Consider the following 17,232-nt stretch of genomic DNA (forward strand, 5'->3'; position numbering starts at 1 on the left):
AATATCGGGTCTAGAGGAGGTTAAGTACATAAGAGAACCAATCATCCCTCTATACCTAGTCTCATCAACATCTTTCTCATTTTCTCCCTTATCCAATTTAGAATTCGGGTGCATGGGAGTTCCCATGGTTTTGGCATTTTCAAGACCAAATTTCTTAACTAATTCCTTGGCATACTTTTCTTGATGAATGAAAATACCATTTTCAGTTTGTTTTATCTGTAGTCCAAGGAAAAAATTAAGTTCACCCATCATACTCATGTCAAATTCACTTGTCATGAGCTTTCCAAATTCAGTACAAAGGGATTCATTTGCTGATCCAAAAATAATGTCATCAACATATATTTGGACTAAAATAAAAGAATCATTAGAATTCTTGATAAATAGTGTTGTATCAGTGGTGCCTCTTTGAAAACTATTTTTCAAAAGAAAAGAGCTAAGTCTCTCATACCAAGCTCTAGGGGCTTGTCTTAAACCATAGAGAGCTTTAGACAATTTAAAAACATGATTAGGATGTTCTTTATTTTCAAAACCAGGAGGCTGCTCCACATATACTTCTCTATCTATCACACCATTCAAAAATGCACATTTCACATCCATTTGGTATAATTTAAAACCACAAAATGCAGCATAGGCTAGGAGAAATCTTATGGCTTCCATTCGGGCAACAGGGGCAAAGGATTCATCAAAGTCTATTCCTTCTTCTTGGTCATATCCTTGTGCCACTAGCCTTGCCTTGTTTCTTGCAATGCTACCATCTTCTCCCAACTTGTTCCGGAATATCCACTTGGTGCCCGTCACTTTCTTTCCACTTGGCCTTGAAACCAATGTCCACACTTGGTTCTTTTCAAACTCAAGAAGCTCATCCTCCATAGCCTTAATCCAAGAGGGATCACTGAGGGCTTCCTTGACGTTTTGAGGCTCCATTTGTGAGAGGAGGGCAATGTTTGAACCTTCATTAGCCTTTCTAGTGGAAGACCTAGTTTGCACTCCATGAGAGACGTCCCCAATTACAAATTCTTCAGGATAATTCTTCAAGAATCTCAATTCACGAGGTTTGGTGGACTTGGAGGCCGATTCGGTCACCAATGGATTCTGTATGCTGCTGTCTGCAGAATTTCTTTCAGATTCATGAGACAAAATGGAATTGTCTCTTGAATTTTCAGCATTTGCTGTTTCTGGTTCAGCTTGTCCTGAATTTTCTTTTCTATGATTCTGAGCAGCTTCATCATCCTTCTGAGCTTGATTTCCTGCATCACCATCTTCCAAAATACTTTGCACCAAGTTAGTATCACAAAATATAACATGTATGGACTCTTCAATAATTCTAGCATCTTGATGATAAACCCTATATGCTTTACTAGTTGTGGAATATCCTACAAACAAACACTCATAAGCCTTTGGATCAAATTTTCCCAAATTTTCTTTGTTATTCAAAACAAAACATTTGCATCCAAAGATGTGCAAGTAATCTAAGTTTGGTGGGTAGCCTTTCCAAAGTTCATAAGGGGTTTTCTTCAAAAATTTCCTTATGATTGTTCTATTCAAAATGTGGCAAGCCGTGTTAACCGCTTCAGCCCAAAGGAATTTTGGAACATTACTCTCACAAAGCATAGCTCTTGTCATCTCTTGTAAGCTTCTATTTCTTCTTTCCACAACACCATTTTGTTGTGGTGTCCTTGGACAAGAGAAGTTGTGAGATATTCCAAGTCCCTCACAAAAGGATTCAAACAAATTATTTTCAAATTCAGTTCCATGATCGCTTCTTATAGAAGAGATTTTCAAATCCTTTTCATTCTGAATTTTCTTGCAAAAAGGTTCAAAGGCCGAAAAAGCTTCATTTTTGTGTGCAAGAAATAAAACCCAACCAAACCTAGTATAGTCATCCACAATTACTAAACCATAATGTTTACCACCTAGGCTTTGAGTTCTTGTTGGACCAAATAAATCAATGTGTAGCAACTCAAGTGGTCTTTTAGTAGATATGTCTTTCTTTGGTTTAAAAGAATTTTTTGTTTGTTTTCCCATTTGGCAAGCATCACAAGTGATGTCTTTGTCAAACTTTATCAAAGGAAGACCTCTTACTAATTCTTTCTTTACAAGTTTGTTTATTTGAAACATACTTGCATGACCCAATCTCTTGTGCCATAACCACTTTTCAGAATCTTTAGAGTGGAGACAAGCTACATTTTGATCTTTTAGTTCATCCAAAGTAAGTCCATACATATTATTGAAACGCTTGGCAACAAAAATCAATTCATTTGTCTTTTCATTTACAACACAGCATTCAAGCCTTTTGAAAACAACTAAATATCCTAAATCACACAACTGACTTATGCTCAAAAGATTGTGCTTTAAACCACATACCAAAAGCACATCATCAATGAAAGTAGATTGCTCATTACCTACTTTTCCAACAGCAATGATTTTACCTTTACCATCATCTCCAAAGGTCACAAAACCTCCATCATACTTATTTAGTTTGATGAAGTAGGTTGATCTTCCTGTCATGTGCCTTGAACATCCACTATCCATATACCACATGTCCTTTTTGTTCTTGGATGCTAGGCAAATCTCATCAAGATTGTTGTTTCCAGCCATGAAGCAGTCTTTGTTATCTCCTTCTGATTCTTCTTCTTTATTTGAGTCATTCTCAAGATCCTCCCAAGCTGCCATGAGTACTCTCTTCCTTTCCTTCTTTCCTTTGTCCTCCTTTTTGAGCTTTGGACAGTTTGACTTGAAGTGTCCAGCCTCCTTGCAATGATGACACGTCACCTTGCTCAAGTCTATCTTGTGCTCCTTTGAACTTGAGCCCTTGTATTTTCCTTTGCTCTTCAACATCCTTCTAAATCTCCTAGAAAAAAACAAAAGCTCGTCATCTGAAATACCATCACTAGACTCACTCTCTTTTGGTTCTATTTGTGACTTGAGGGCTATTTCCTTTTTCTTTGAGTCTGTGTTTGTGTGTGTGGCTTCATAGGCAAGGAGTTTTCCTCTCAGCTCATCATAGGTTATGGGAGTTATGTTGTTACTCTCGGTTAGGACAGTGGCAGTGTTTTCCCACTCTTTTGTGAGGCTTCTAAGGAGTTTTCTCACCAAGGTTTGTTCTGCATAGTTTGTACCCATAGCATCAAGGTTGTTGATTATGATTGAGAATCTCTCAAACGCTTCATCAATGCTTTCTCCATCCTCCATGCTAAACATCTCGTACTCTTTTCGCAGCATATCAATCCTCATTTCTTTGACTTGTTTAGTGCCTTCGTGTGTAACCTGGAGTTTTTCCCAGATTTCTTTGGCTGTCTTGCATCTAGACACCTTCCGGTACTCTTCAAAGCTGATAGCACAGTGAAGAAGGTTGATTGCTTTAGCGTTCAGCTCTATCTTTTTCTTATCATCTTCATTCCATTCAGCTTCTTCTTTTGGAGTTACCACTCCATCAGCACTTGTTTTTGTTGGGATCTTTGGACCGCTCACAACGATCTTCCATAGGTTGTAGTCAATGGATTGGATGAAGATCCTTATCCTTTCTTTCCAGTAGGAATAGTTCTTCCCGTTGAAGAAAGGTGGTCGATTGTTTGACTGACCTTCAGTGAGGGTGTATGCAATTGTGGTTGTGCCCAAGTTGTTCGCCATTGGATCTTTGCTCCAAGCGGTTAAGCTTGATTCTTGAGACCTTAGCTCCTGATACCAATTGAAGGTTGTGGTAGGCTTAGAGAAGGGGGGGTTGAATCTATGCCTTCCTTTTAATTGCTGTTTTGACCCTTTTTAAGCAAAGTTACAAATCTGATTCTGTTTGAACACAGCAGCGGAAATTTATGAGACAATTTATTTTTGTCTCATGAATATCAGAAAACAGAACATGACAGAGAAGAAAAGGCTAACACCAGCATATATCCTGGTTCGGTTGCTTTGTGCTATGCAACCTACATCCAGTCTCCTCCACAAATATGGAAGAATTTCACTATAGTTAACAGTATTACATACACCAATTTCACACTCAAGTTCTAGCCTAACTTGACATTGGCTATGCTAACACCTAACTATTTACTCTTAGTGCTAACCCAACTAAGAAAGGAATACCAAATAGGTACAAGATACAAGACACTTAACCAACCTAAAAAAATCTGAAAATAACTCTAGGCTTTTCTCTCAAGTGTTTCACTCAGCCTTTTTCAACTCTTGGCTTTTTCTCAAGCTTTCTCACAATGCCTTTTCTCTCAAGAAATTACAGAAAGATAAGCTTAGAAAAGTACATCACAATCAGAAAAACATGAAGGAGATTGACTTCATCAACAGCCTCTGTGCTATGCGAAAAACCAGATTAGCAAGCCTCTGATTTAGTTCTTCATACTGGCGGAATGCACCTTTGATTAGGTTACACTGTCCAGTTAGTTGAACTTCTTCAAAGAGCTCTCTCAGAACAAACACCTCAAGTTCACTGGTTATCTCTCCTTGCCTTCTGAATGAACAGCAAACCTCTTTTATCTCATTGCATGTTGCTTGGTTCTTCTTCCAAGGTCAACACCTTGATCTGTGTGCTTTACTCACACACCACATCACCTTTTTTCCAGTTAATTCCCAAATTAGAAGTTTTAGTCTGACCTTCTTTCATGACCGAAAGCCTCAGGAAAGCAAAGAAAATTATTTTCAATAGTGAAGCCCAATCTGAACCCTTGAAATACTTCTTGGTCCCCAAGAAACAATCTTGACCATTGATGTACAGTAGTGGTGAACAGAGATTGCTTTCTTCATTTGTCCCAAATTAGGGATTTCCAAGCTGTCTCCTTTTTGCTTGACCGAAGACATTTGAGCAGTATAAACAAACATTTTCAATGGTAATCCCAGATCTTGGCCATTGAAAAAACAACTTGGTCCCCAAGACACATATATGACCGTAGATGCAAGCAGTGAAGATCAGAGAACACTTTTTCCATTTATCCAAAAATGGTAAGCCAGAAGATTTGAGATGAAGTGAAGAAAGTAAGTTGCATGCAAATGGAAATAAATTACCTTTTAATTTCTAACTCAACTTGATGGGTGATTAGATATTTGCTTTATGATTAAACTTTCTCTTTCTTTCTTCTCTGATAAAAGTAGCAGAGGGAACACAGCTCTCTTTCTAATATTTTGTTGCTGACCGAAGCAATAAGAGAGAGTGAAGACTTCAATCTTGTATGAGAAGCTTGGTGGGATCAACTTGGGTAAGCATTTCGGGCTTGGGTTTGCTTTCTTCATATTCAGTCCGTTGGTTTCTTTGGCTTTGTTTCTTTTGGGCTCCACTTGACTAACCAGCCCATTAGTCTTGATGTTTTATTTTTATTCCATTTTGGGCTGCTAGACAAAGTCTTGACCTGCATTGTTTAATAAATAATTAGTAACATATCATTATTAACACTCAACACTAATTATTTATTTTACCCAAAAATAATTTTTGTCATCACTAATTAATTTAGTTAATTTCTTAACTCAACAGTTATACTTTAATTTTGAAGAAGGATTGGTTCTTGTTATATTTTTCTAAGTGAATTTTACCATGTTAAATAATGGTTGGAGTCTTGATAATTTGGATATTTTTACATGCTAGCTTACAAGAAGACATCAACGTAATGTAATGTTAACGGCCCAACTTTCACCCGGTATAATTGTGGCCCGAAAGTGTATTGATTTTATCGGGTCTAAAGTCGAGTTCGGATCTAATAAATAGATCTAGTGTATATTTCGAGTCAGATCTGAGTCACATCAAACCTGTTTTCACCCGACCCATGTGCACCCCTAGATTAAATTACCAGCCATTAGTATATGTTTTAATTCCTTTTCTTCACAATTTCGTCTTCTTAACAGAGTCACAATATATATATCTTCATCACAATAAGAAGTTAGTAATTTTTAGTATATTTCGCTATTATTTTAGTATAAATATTAAATTATTTTTATTAAATAAATTTTATTAATTATGGAGATAAATCTTATTAAATGATTTTTGAAATTTTTAATTCGTTTTAATTAAGTCTTTTACCTTTTAAAATGATTAAATGTTTCTATCACTTTTAGAAACATGAATCTTTATTAGTTCAAATATCATCTGCTGTTTTAATATTATTGATATGTGCAGTTAAATACCAATTTGATAATTTGCTGCAAAATAACGTGAACAAACAATAAATTTAATTTAAATTAGTGCTCTAAATTTATTTAAAGAAAAAGTATAGAGTATCAATATATTATTTGTCAACTTATTACCAATAATAATTAATATTAAAGACACATTCATTAGAAGACACATGTATAAAGAGATATATTCAGAAAACACATTCACAAAAACACTTCCATTAGACACAGCCATAAAAAAAATATTTTTATTAGACACGTCTACAAAGATATTTTCATTAAACACGGCCATAAACAAGAGTTGGTAGGAGTTGGTAGAATTCTTGTTGGTTACGTAGCGGGATTGTTATTTAAAATACTCAAATTGGTCCATACACAATTATAAAGTTCTAACTCTCAAATCTTCATTTTCATCATTTATTCTTCCTCTCTTTTTTAGATTTCTCCAAATTTGGACCTACTCTTCCCACTTTCGCCACTCGCAAACCTCTTCTCCCCCTTAAGCCTCTTCTCTTTCTTCCCACTTCGTTCCACCCACTTTCCCCTTCTTCCTCTTTATCCCTTCCTCCGCCCCCTTTTTCGTGAACCTCGCTCCTCCTTCATACTCCTCTTTCGCCACCTCGTCTTTGAGTTTCGATGTCATCGACTGTCTCTCAGTGTCATCCTTCATGATGAGCCTTTTTCTGGGCATTGACTTTGACGGATCGTTATCGTAGACCGGAGTTTGCGAGCGCTGGCGACGTTGCCAATTGCCACCGTCCCCTTCGTCCTCGTAATTGTCGAGGAGTGCATCGTTGTGGTGGGGGTTCAAGATTGAATTGAATGTCGTCGTAATTTATCAAGAGTTCTTCGTCCTTATTGCGGTACCTGAAAAAGTGGGTCCTCCTCTTTTCGCTCTCGATTAGACCGAAGAAAAAGAAAGCCTTTCTAAAAGGTTCATTATTGTCTCTAAGAGCTACCTGAGTCGAAAGTGCGCTAAATGATGACGTGGCTACGAATCTATTTATGATACTTTTTTTTGAGAGAAAGACGAGTTGCGGTATCAACGTTAAATGAAAAAATAGTTTTGGGAGTGGAACTGTTGATGCTAATAGAGATACTGGAAATAAATTTGAAAACGGGTTCATTGTAAATTGAGGAAAAGCGAAGGGTGAGAGAAGAGAAAAAGAAGAAGCAATTGGAATGAGAGGAAGAGTGGAAGAAGAGACTAATGATAAAGATGAGAAGAATATAATGATAGTATAGAATAAAGAAGGAAGAACAAATGAAATCCAACTAATTTTTTATATTATATTAAATAATTATGCTAGTTGTACACTAAAATTATTAAATTAATCATTAGAATGATACATATTAAAATATAAATAAAATATATATTAAAAATATATTAAATTATATATATATTTATATAAAAATACATAATAATTAATTTTAGTCTAATTTTAATGTGTAAATAATATTTTTTATATTAAATACTCCCAAATGCACTAGATAGACTTCATCACCCTAGCTACTAAGTATTATAATAAACTCTATAAGAAGGACGAGTTCCATAATATATATAATTTTATTATTTTATATAGTTTTGTAACAATAATAATTAATAAGAAGCTGCTCCTAGTAAAGGGTGTATATTTGACCCAAGGATCGGAACAGTGTTATTACTTATTATTAGTAACACCTGACATAACATACATGATGATGAAACAAACAAACAAACAAACACATACACTTGATGGATGCATCAATCTTATTGAAAATTTTGAGAAGGAAGGTACTAATCCATAAGCATATATATTACTACTTCATCTCAGCTTTGATAGCAGCAACAAGTTGATCATAAGCTACTCCCCATGCATCACTCAATGCCGTTGACCAAATGCATGGTACCCCTTCTTTTATTGTCTCCAAAAGTGCTGCCTTTGCCAACTTTTTTATTTAATTAACAAAAATAAGTACATATATATGTCATAGCTTGGTCAAAACTTCAAACATTTAAAAGTTTGATTAAAAATTGAATTGAATATAATAAAATAATATATTTATAAAAAGTTAAATTATTCTGTCAGTTTTATACATTTTATTAAAATTTTAATTAAATATTTATTTTTTTATTGAGTATCAAATTTTGTAATTAAATTCTTACGTGATAAAATATTATATTTTTATTTATATATACAAAACTTCAAGAAATATTTTCTCAAATTTATTCTAACATTGAAATTGAATGTATACCGCAAAGTGTGCATGTGTGACACCCAATTTTAAATGAACAGCTCCCAAATGTTTTAAGTTTGATTCTCCCACATTGACTTTTCCAGTCTTTCGCAGTTGAATAGCTGTTTCAGCAATCTGTAATACATACATCATAAAGTTTAAAAACATATATTATAAGTTGTGAGAGGCTTGTGAATTATGAACATAATCATATATATATAGTTTAATTTATCAAAATTTTATATATTATAATGATTTATCCAAATTAAGTTAAAGTATATATACCATGACAAATACAACAGTAGCATGTGTCTTGAGCTTGGGGTTTTGGTCCAAAGGAACACTTGAATCTTTCAAATATGAGAACAATGCCGTTGCTTCTGGTGCAGCACTGAATATTCTACGTAGTTTGATGCAAATATGGAATCGTGATTTCAGATTAGTTGTTGGGGGAAAAAAGAACATTATGATGTAGCAATATAAGCAAGCTCAAGAAAATTAAATAAGAAAAGAAAGTAAATTCTTAAAGTATCTAATGTATTAGTGAATACATAACTTTTAAACATTATTTTTTCTATTTTTGGTTGTTTAAGATAGCATTTATTCACTGAGATTTACTATTGTGTTTGATGATTAGAGATTGAAAATAAAATATTAATTTCGGGATACCAAAATTTTAGTCTTTTCATTACTTTCACAAAGTAAGAATATTGAGATTTTTGAAAACGTAGATTAAAATTTTAATAATATTTTTTTTAAAAAAATACTCTTATTTAACTTTTTAAATACTAAATTTATTATTTAATTTTTATATTTATTTTAAACTAAACATAATATTGAGATATAACTCAATACAATATAAATTATAAATATTTAATTTAATTTCAGTCTCTCAATTTCAGTGTTTTAGTTTCAATCTTCTTTCCAAATGCAGTTTAATTTTTTTTTTAAAAACTTGTTAGCAGAACCTTAAGAAAACTACTGAAAACATGTAGGAATTAAATGGCTTAATTATAATTACTTCAAGAAAAATTTGAGGCCGTGGTCTGCGGAATTGTTCTTGAGCATATCCCATGAGTTGACAATGAGGGATTCTTGCTGTGCAGTGAGTGCCATGATTGCTAAGTTCTAAGGAGATGAAATGTGAGAAATAATTAACTGAAGTGGATGAGAAACCATAAGCATGGTGTAGAAAAGCTAAAGTATTTATAGAACCCTTCTTGCATGCAAATCAAGCTTTAATTTGGTTATCTATGATTTCTTTTTACATTTTGTTTTAATTATTAATGTTGCTATCAACGGAACATACCAGGTGCCTAAATTAAAAACAAGGTGCTGCATTTTATTTATTATAATAAGACACAATAAAATTATTGACACGTTATTTTTATTTATTTATTTTCTTTCTCTAAAATGTAACCTTTCCTTTCTTAATTAAATGCACACCCTTCATGTTCATAATTACTTCTTTTTGTAGATTTTATTAGTTATTTTTGCTTTATATGAAGTCAATGAGTGTTATAAGAAGGTATACTTTTTTTTAGTTCGATAATTCTATTCATCAAATGAAAGAAATATATATAGGTGTTTATACATGGGATAAATAAAAAAATAGGTGATTTTGATCTCAATACTCTACTATAGAGGTAATATTATATAATAATCTAATAAGAAAAATAAAAGAAAGTAAAGTGCTCATCAATTAAAAATTGGAGATTTGTTGAAACTTCTTTTGCAGTTTCAAAATTGATGCCATGATCTCTTCTATACTAGTTGATACATTATTAAAGATAAATCTGTTCCTAGCATTCCATAAGGACCAACTCAAGTTTCACTCAACATAGAAATCGGAGTTTTCGATACCCTTTCTAACAGTCAGTAAGTCCATCTTTGATCAAATTTCCTTTGATTTCTCACAATGGAAGATGCAATGATTGATTGTTTCTAAAAATTGTAAGTATATTCGGCAAGTGGGTTGAATAAATGAGATGTGATGATGAAACTTTTGTAGAACTGGAAGCTTTTTATGGAAGTCCCTCCAGAGAAAAATCTTAGTTTTCGCTGGAATTTTCAGCTTCCACAGTTCTCGCCACAAATTTCGTTGTTTCACAATTTCTGGGTAAAATTCAATGGGAGGATGCGAGAACCCATAAGTTACACGATACCCAGTACTTACTTCATACAAATCACTTTTATTAAGGGCCCAATAAATTTTATCTTCTCCACCCCCTAATTGTTGTTGCTAGCACATGCTGCCCTCAGAAAAAATGCTTCTAATTAGAGGTTGATTCCACAGACTATTAGAAAGTATTAAGTCTTTAATCGTCAATAGTGGTTGATTTTGCAGATTGAAAGTTTTAGATGGAGGGACAACACAAAGATGTGAAGGAGCATGCCAAGGATCGCTGTAGATTCGTATATTGGACCCATCACTAACTCGTCAAACCAACCCCTTTTCAACAACCTTACGCCCTTCCAATATGCTACGCCACCCCCACGAAGGTACTGCTCTGATCTCTGCATTCATTATAGATCTGTATCGAAAATATTTATCTTTGAGAAATCTAGATAGGAGTGATTGTGGTTGAGAGACAACTTTTTAACATTGTTTTGCTAACAGCACCAAATTCTGAACCCCTAGGTCCTTAAAACTTAGTCTACCTTTCAATTTCGATCTTGTCAGAATATCCCAACTAACCCGTGCCATTTTTTGCTCTATACCTTTTTGATCCCACTAAAATTGAGAGAGTATATTGTGAATCTCTCTAATTAAAGTGACAGAAAGATGGAAACATGATAATGAATAAATTGGGATAGCCTCTCCAACAGCTTTGATTAGAACATGTCTATCTACAGAGGAGAGAAGTTTCCTTTTTCACCTTTGAACTCGATTCCTCACCTTGTCCTTGATTTCTCCGAAGGTGGCCTTTTTTAATTTTTGGACTATAGATGGAAGACCCAAATATTTATCCTGTGCACCAATACGAGCAATTTCAATTTGTGAGCCAGTAGTAATTGAGCAATAGGAGGAGTATTATTACTAAAGAATAGAGTGATTTATGCAAATTAACTTTTTGGCCACTGAACCCCTCGTATGACTAAAGAAGACTTCTAATATGTTCACAACTATTTTCTGACGCTTTGTAAAAAAAGATTGAGTCATCTGCAAACAATAAATTATTAACAGTAGGACATCTTCAATTGATATGAATACCTTCAATGAGACCGTTTTGCTCTATCTTATTTAGCAAAAAGGATAATCCTTCGGCACAGAAAAGAAAAAGATAGGGAGGTAGAGGATCTCCTTGACGGATATCTCTATTTGGTTTAAAAAACCAAAAGGTTGTCCTTCAACAACGACATAGTAAGAAACTATAATCACCACCTCCTATATCCAACCAATCCACCTAGATTCAAATCTCAGTTTCTCCAAAATAAACCAAAGAAAATGCCACTCAACACGATCATAGACTTTGCTCATATCCAATTTAACAACCCTTTCGGTCGATATGCATGCCCCTCTTCTTTGTCTTTAGATAGTGCATACATTCATGAGCAACTAAAACATTATCTGAAACCAATCTACCCTTAATAAAGGCACTCTGATTAGGGCTGATCAGCGAAGTTATTAATTTCTGTAGCCGATGGACTAATACTTTAGAAATAATCTTATACACAACTGAAAAAAGGCTGATGGGTCTAACCTGTGTCATATCCTTTGCATAAAGAATTTTGGGAATGAGACAGATTTGTGTATAGTTGAAGTTCTTGAATAGTCTATCACTAACAAAAAAAACTGTGAACAGCCTTAAAAACATCTTCTCCTACTAAACTACAATAGAATTGAAAGAATTTAGCTGTAAATTTATCATCATCAGGGGTGCTCTGGGGTGAATACTAAAGACCGCACGATTTACCTCATCAAAATTGACCGATCTAGTTAAATTTCTGTTCATGGTTGCTGAAACTTTGATTTCAAAATCTTCGAATGCATGTGTCGAATTAGCTTGGTCAATCGATTTAAAGATATCCTTGAAGTATCTTTTAGCTACTTGTGCAATTTTCTCACTGGTGATAGCATACGTACCATCATTCTTTTCCAGTTTTTAATAAATTTTATTTTTCCGGATTCTGGATTGAAATGATTAGTGAAAAAACTTGTATTTCTGTTCTCTTCTTTTAGCCACTTTACACAAGATTTCTCCTTCTAGTACCTTTTCTTCCTAAAGTAAACACTCTCAAGTTTATGACTTCAATTTGTTCTTCCCTTGTAATACCCTCCTCTCTGAGAAATTCAAACTGAGACGTGAGTTATTCTGTTTCTGTCATTGAACAATACGATGCCGACAATGCTTTATTTTTGAGCTAAAACAAACATTGCTTAGTCATATCCATCCATTCCTTCCAAATTTCAGTCATAATTACTCGAATTTCTACTAAATCACACCACACCTCTCGTGAAACTTAAATTTTCGTTCAGATTTTTTCATGGCCAGATTTGTATCAAGAAGGATAGGTGCATGATCTGAACCATTTTCTGCAAGCCGAGACTGCGAGGCTGACGAAAAATAATCCATTTACTCACTGTTTGCAAGTGCACAATCAAGCCGTTTGATTTGGTCCTGCTCTCGTCGCCTATTAGTCCATGTGAACCTTCTTCCAATCATATCCAAGTCCTTTAGTCTACCACCATTAATAAAATTCATAAATTCATAAATAGATAAAGTTGATTTTAATCCTCTCCTTCTCATCGAAGCTCACTATAGCATTAAAACCAAGAAAAGGTTGTATAAAATAAGAAAATTATGTGTATTGGGTATAGTGAATCACATAAGCTATTTAGATGTACTCCAACTATAAAAAATTTTTTTTTCAACAAAAATCTCAACTGCTGTACCATTCTTCTATTGCTAAAGCCAATTTACTAGTGCAAAACAGAAAACTAATTAAATTTGCTTAGTTTTAGAAAGAAAAACAGCGAACTGAAAAGAAACCAACGATACCTCACACGAGTGCTGAGTTCTTGATGCTTCAGTTTCAAAGCCATTGCCACAGCACTGGCAAATGTGCTGAAAACGTGTGATGTATTTGCGTGGTGTCGTGAATTTTACGTTTAGACTGTAAGCACGTTCATGAGCATCAGACATTGATTTTCAAAATTGTGGGAGAATCAATCAAAAAATACAAGAGAGAATGTATTTTAAATGGCTTTGAAATGGGATAAGAATTCTGTTTTAAACAAAATCCTAACAAAACAATTTAAAAGAGTACGTACTCATCGTACTCCATTCTATATAGTACTGTTGTTAATTATAAGAAGGTATACTTAGTTTCTATTTAATTGATATATTGTGAAAAAATAAATACTATTACATTTCTTAATTAAAGAATAAAAATGAAACATTAAAAAAATTGTAATAATATTCAATAAATATATTCAATAAATATATTTAATATTCTACTATTGCATATTTAAAAGACTAAAGAATTTATTATTTAATAGGCATACAATATTAGAAGTTTTTTTTTTATCAATAACCCATTATATATGTGTCACTTTGATTTCAATGTGTACATTTAATACTAAAAATCTATTCTTTATCATTTGTTTAAAAGATAAAATTTTTTTATAATTTAAAAATTTTTAATTAATTCTCAACCATTTAAATAATTAACTTAGCAGTCTTTATTATTCTAAATGAATCCTTGATATATTAATAAATTACTATTTATATTGTCGTTTTTTTTTGTGACTATTTATATTGTCGTTTAAATAAGTTATTTTAATGATGGAGAACTAATAAATTAAAAATAGTTAGAAATGAAAAAGAGTATTTACTTAAAAAATATATTTTTGAAAACAAGGGTGGACATGTGGCTAGCAATTGGTTTGAGAACTTGTCCATTTACTTTAATTTTATTCTTTATAATTTATATCTTTTATTTTTCAGTTAGTTTATTATTATCTCATCACTTTTCCCATCTCCTATTGATTTAGAAAAGGTAATAGCCCAGTAGAACAAATTAAAATATCTATAATTAAGCAACCAATAAGCATTTATCAACTCCATGCAAGCACCTTAATTTGTTTGAGGTTAAAAAAAAAAAAGTTATATGGTCAAGTTTTTATTCTAACATGCCAAAGGAAATACAATTATGCATAGTTAGGTGTACCCTTTTTTCCAAGCTTATATTAATTGTGCACTAATAATAATAATAATAATAATAATAATAATAATAATAATAATAATAATAATAATAATAATAAATCCGTTAGTCATAACTCAGTTTAAAAGGAACCTATGAACTCAAAATCCAAACAAAATTAAATAACCACGCGCAAATTTAAATTAACACAATTTTTTTGGTAAATCTCTTTAAACACACCCAAACGAGTTATTAAGATGCAATTATCAAATAATTAGCTAAAGCTGTTTAAACAGTTTCGATAATGGCAATAATAGTTAATAAAGACAACAATTTTATAAATACAATAAGATTTAATAAAAAGAGGTATGTCATTTACTCTAAATATTATTTTTACTATTTTACTTATTTTTTAATTTAAGTGTTGGAATATTTTTACAGGTGTTTATTATTATCGTTCTTAAAAAAACCGATGCATAATTCATTCACTCCAAAAACAAATGAGTTCAAGCGTTAAGCAAGACGAATTATATCTTAGAACCGGCTGTCTATGTAATAATAATAATAATAATAATAATAATAATAATAATAATAATAATAATAATAATAATAATCTCCTCGCTAGCTAGAACCACATGAAAGAATTAGACCAATAATATTGATAAGTTGGATATATGAAGGGAATAAAATACATATTTAAGGTTTATCTAATTATCTCCATATTAAAGTTATTGAGATCGGAGAAAATAAAATAAAATAAAACTCAGCTTCCTCGAGTGAGACAATATAATGTGTTTCCAATTTATAATTTATAATCTAGCAATAGAAGATAACAATTTTCATTATAAAAATGCTCTGTATTGGTGGTGCACGTGGAATCATCATATCATATCAGTCAAATTATTATTAAATCTATAAATATTAAATTATATATTTTTTATGTATAAAATTCTTAAAAATATAGATATAAATTGTTGGCTAAATACTAAATAAAAATAATTTATAAATATGGATATAAATTATTTATTCTTGTTCATTCAAATAATATTATTTATTAAATTCGTAAGTATCAACCCGCAACAATATAAAGTACAATTTAACGCACCAAAGCAGTCAATGCTTTAATGTACAAAGAGGGCACTATGATCTCATTTTTATTCAATTAAAGCTAAGGGAATTGATTAATTAATTAAGCAGAAGGTTTCATCTCAGATTTGATGGCACCAACAAGCTGATCATAAGCTTCACTCCATGCTTCCTTCATGGCTGGTGACCACATTTCAGGCACTGCTTCTTTTATTGTTTCCAACAGTGCAAACTTTGTCACCTTTTCAAACATAAAATGCATATAACAGAATCTTAGTAAATATGAGATGAGCAATGATGTTATTACATTCAAAAAGTTATGTTATTTACCTCAAAATGTGCATCTACAACACCAACTCTCAAATGGGTAGCACCCATTTTTTTCAAGTTTGATTCTCTCACGGTCACTTTTCCAGCCTTTCGAAGTTGAACTGCTGATTCACATGTCTGCAATAACACAAAACATTAGAAAATGTAGTGACCTATTGGACATTATTTGTTCTTGGATTCAAATGGTGACGAAAGTCAAAGTAGGGAGCTTGCAAATTAAACTTATTACCATAACAAATACAGTCACGGCATGTGTCTTGAGCTTGGGATTCTGCTCCAAAGGAACTTTTGAGTCTTTCAAGAATGAAAACAGTTTCTGAGCTGATGGAGAAATCTCAAATATCCTACAACAAGTTTGGTCAATTCATTAAATTCATTAATAAATTTAACTTTAATATATGTCAAGTGTTTTTCTCTAATCACGTAAAAATACTACTTTTTATATTAACTATGTAAATAGTCGTCGAAAATTAAACTCTTGATTAATTTAGATAGTTGATTAATACATGTTGTAAATAATAAGAATTTGAAGAGGCTGAAGGAGTTATCAAATGGCTTACTTAAGGAAAAACTTGAAACCAAGTTCAGCAGAATTCTTCTTCATAGCATTCCATGACTTGACCACAAGAGCTTCTTGCTCTTCAGTGAATGCTGTTGCCTCCAGGGTGCTCATGATTCTCTAGTAGTTAAGAGTTTTGTGAAAGGTTATGGAAGTGATTGAGGGGAACCTTTGATGTTGAAGCTTGTTGGTTTGGTAAAGTTTATATATAGTGTAACTTGGAGAAGAAGTTGGCTCTTCATTGCAATGGGGAGCCATTCCAGTATAGTTGGGTTAATTGGCATGCTTTGTTGGTCAGATATGATTGTTCAGTTAATTCTTTTGTTGTTCTTATCTGATAAAGAAAAGTACTAAAGTAGCATTACTAGGGGCACAGAAAACTAGGTGCTGTAGTTGTTATTGTTATAGTGTATGCAGCCCCAACTTACAAGAGAAACAAGACATGGTTTTGAATGAAACATTGTATTGTGCCCATTTGCAATCAAAACTTTGGAAATTTGTACTTCTCTTCTTGCGTAAGCAATGACCCATGAAACTGGTCAAATTTGATTGCATGTTAGTTGTTTTTTATTGAATTTTCAATTAAAATATATGATTTCATGTGACAAGTTGACCTAGTCTTATAAGGCTTAAATTTTACTGATGATTAAGGTGAGTGAGTCAGTATTTATTTTCTTACTGAGAAATGGAAACCAATATCAATCATTTGCATACAAAAAGGTTAATATCATCTTTTACAAACGACAAAATGCAATGTGATCATAGATGAGATATATACATAATTTTAT

At 32.5% G+C, this 17,232-nt stretch overlaps 2 protein-coding genes across 2 annotated transcripts; both read right to left on the reverse strand.

Moving 5' to 3' along the window:
- Nucleotides 1-7,653: 7,653 nt before the first annotated feature.
- On the reverse strand, nucleotides 7,654-9,511 carry LOC130969094 (non-legume hemoglobin-like). The gene is made up of 4 exons (XM_057894674.1): nucleotides 9,344-9,511; nucleotides 8,608-8,722; nucleotides 8,341-8,457; nucleotides 7,654-8,034 (listed from the first exon to the last, which is right to left on the reverse strand). The coding sequence occupies exons 1-4, from the start codon at nucleotides 9,436-9,438 to the stop codon at nucleotides 7,906-7,908; spliced, it is 456 nt and encodes a 151-aa protein (XP_057750657.1). The 5' UTR covers nucleotides 9,439-9,511; the 3' UTR covers nucleotides 7,654-7,905.
- A 5,973-nt stretch (nucleotides 9,512-15,484) lies between these two features.
- On the reverse strand, nucleotides 15,485-16,790 carry LOC130969084 (non-symbiotic hemoglobin 1). Its single transcript, XM_057894664.1, has 4 exons — nucleotides 16,446-16,790; nucleotides 16,115-16,229; nucleotides 15,886-16,002; nucleotides 15,485-15,796 (listed from the first exon to the last, which is right to left on the reverse strand). Exons 1-4 carry the CDS (start codon nucleotides 16,556-16,558, stop codon nucleotides 15,659-15,661), a joined length of 483 nt encoding a protein of 160 aa, XP_057750647.1. The 5' UTR covers nucleotides 16,559-16,790; the 3' UTR covers nucleotides 15,485-15,658.
- Nucleotides 16,791-17,232: the final 442 nt, after the last annotated feature.

Source organism: Arachis stenosperma, chromosome 3 (assembly GCF_014773155.1).
Source record: "Arachis stenosperma cultivar V10309 chromosome 3, arast.V10309.gnm1.PFL2, whole genome shotgun sequence".
In the NCBI taxonomy this organism is placed as follows: domain Eukaryota; kingdom Viridiplantae; phylum Streptophyta; class Magnoliopsida; order Fabales; family Fabaceae; genus Arachis; species Arachis stenosperma.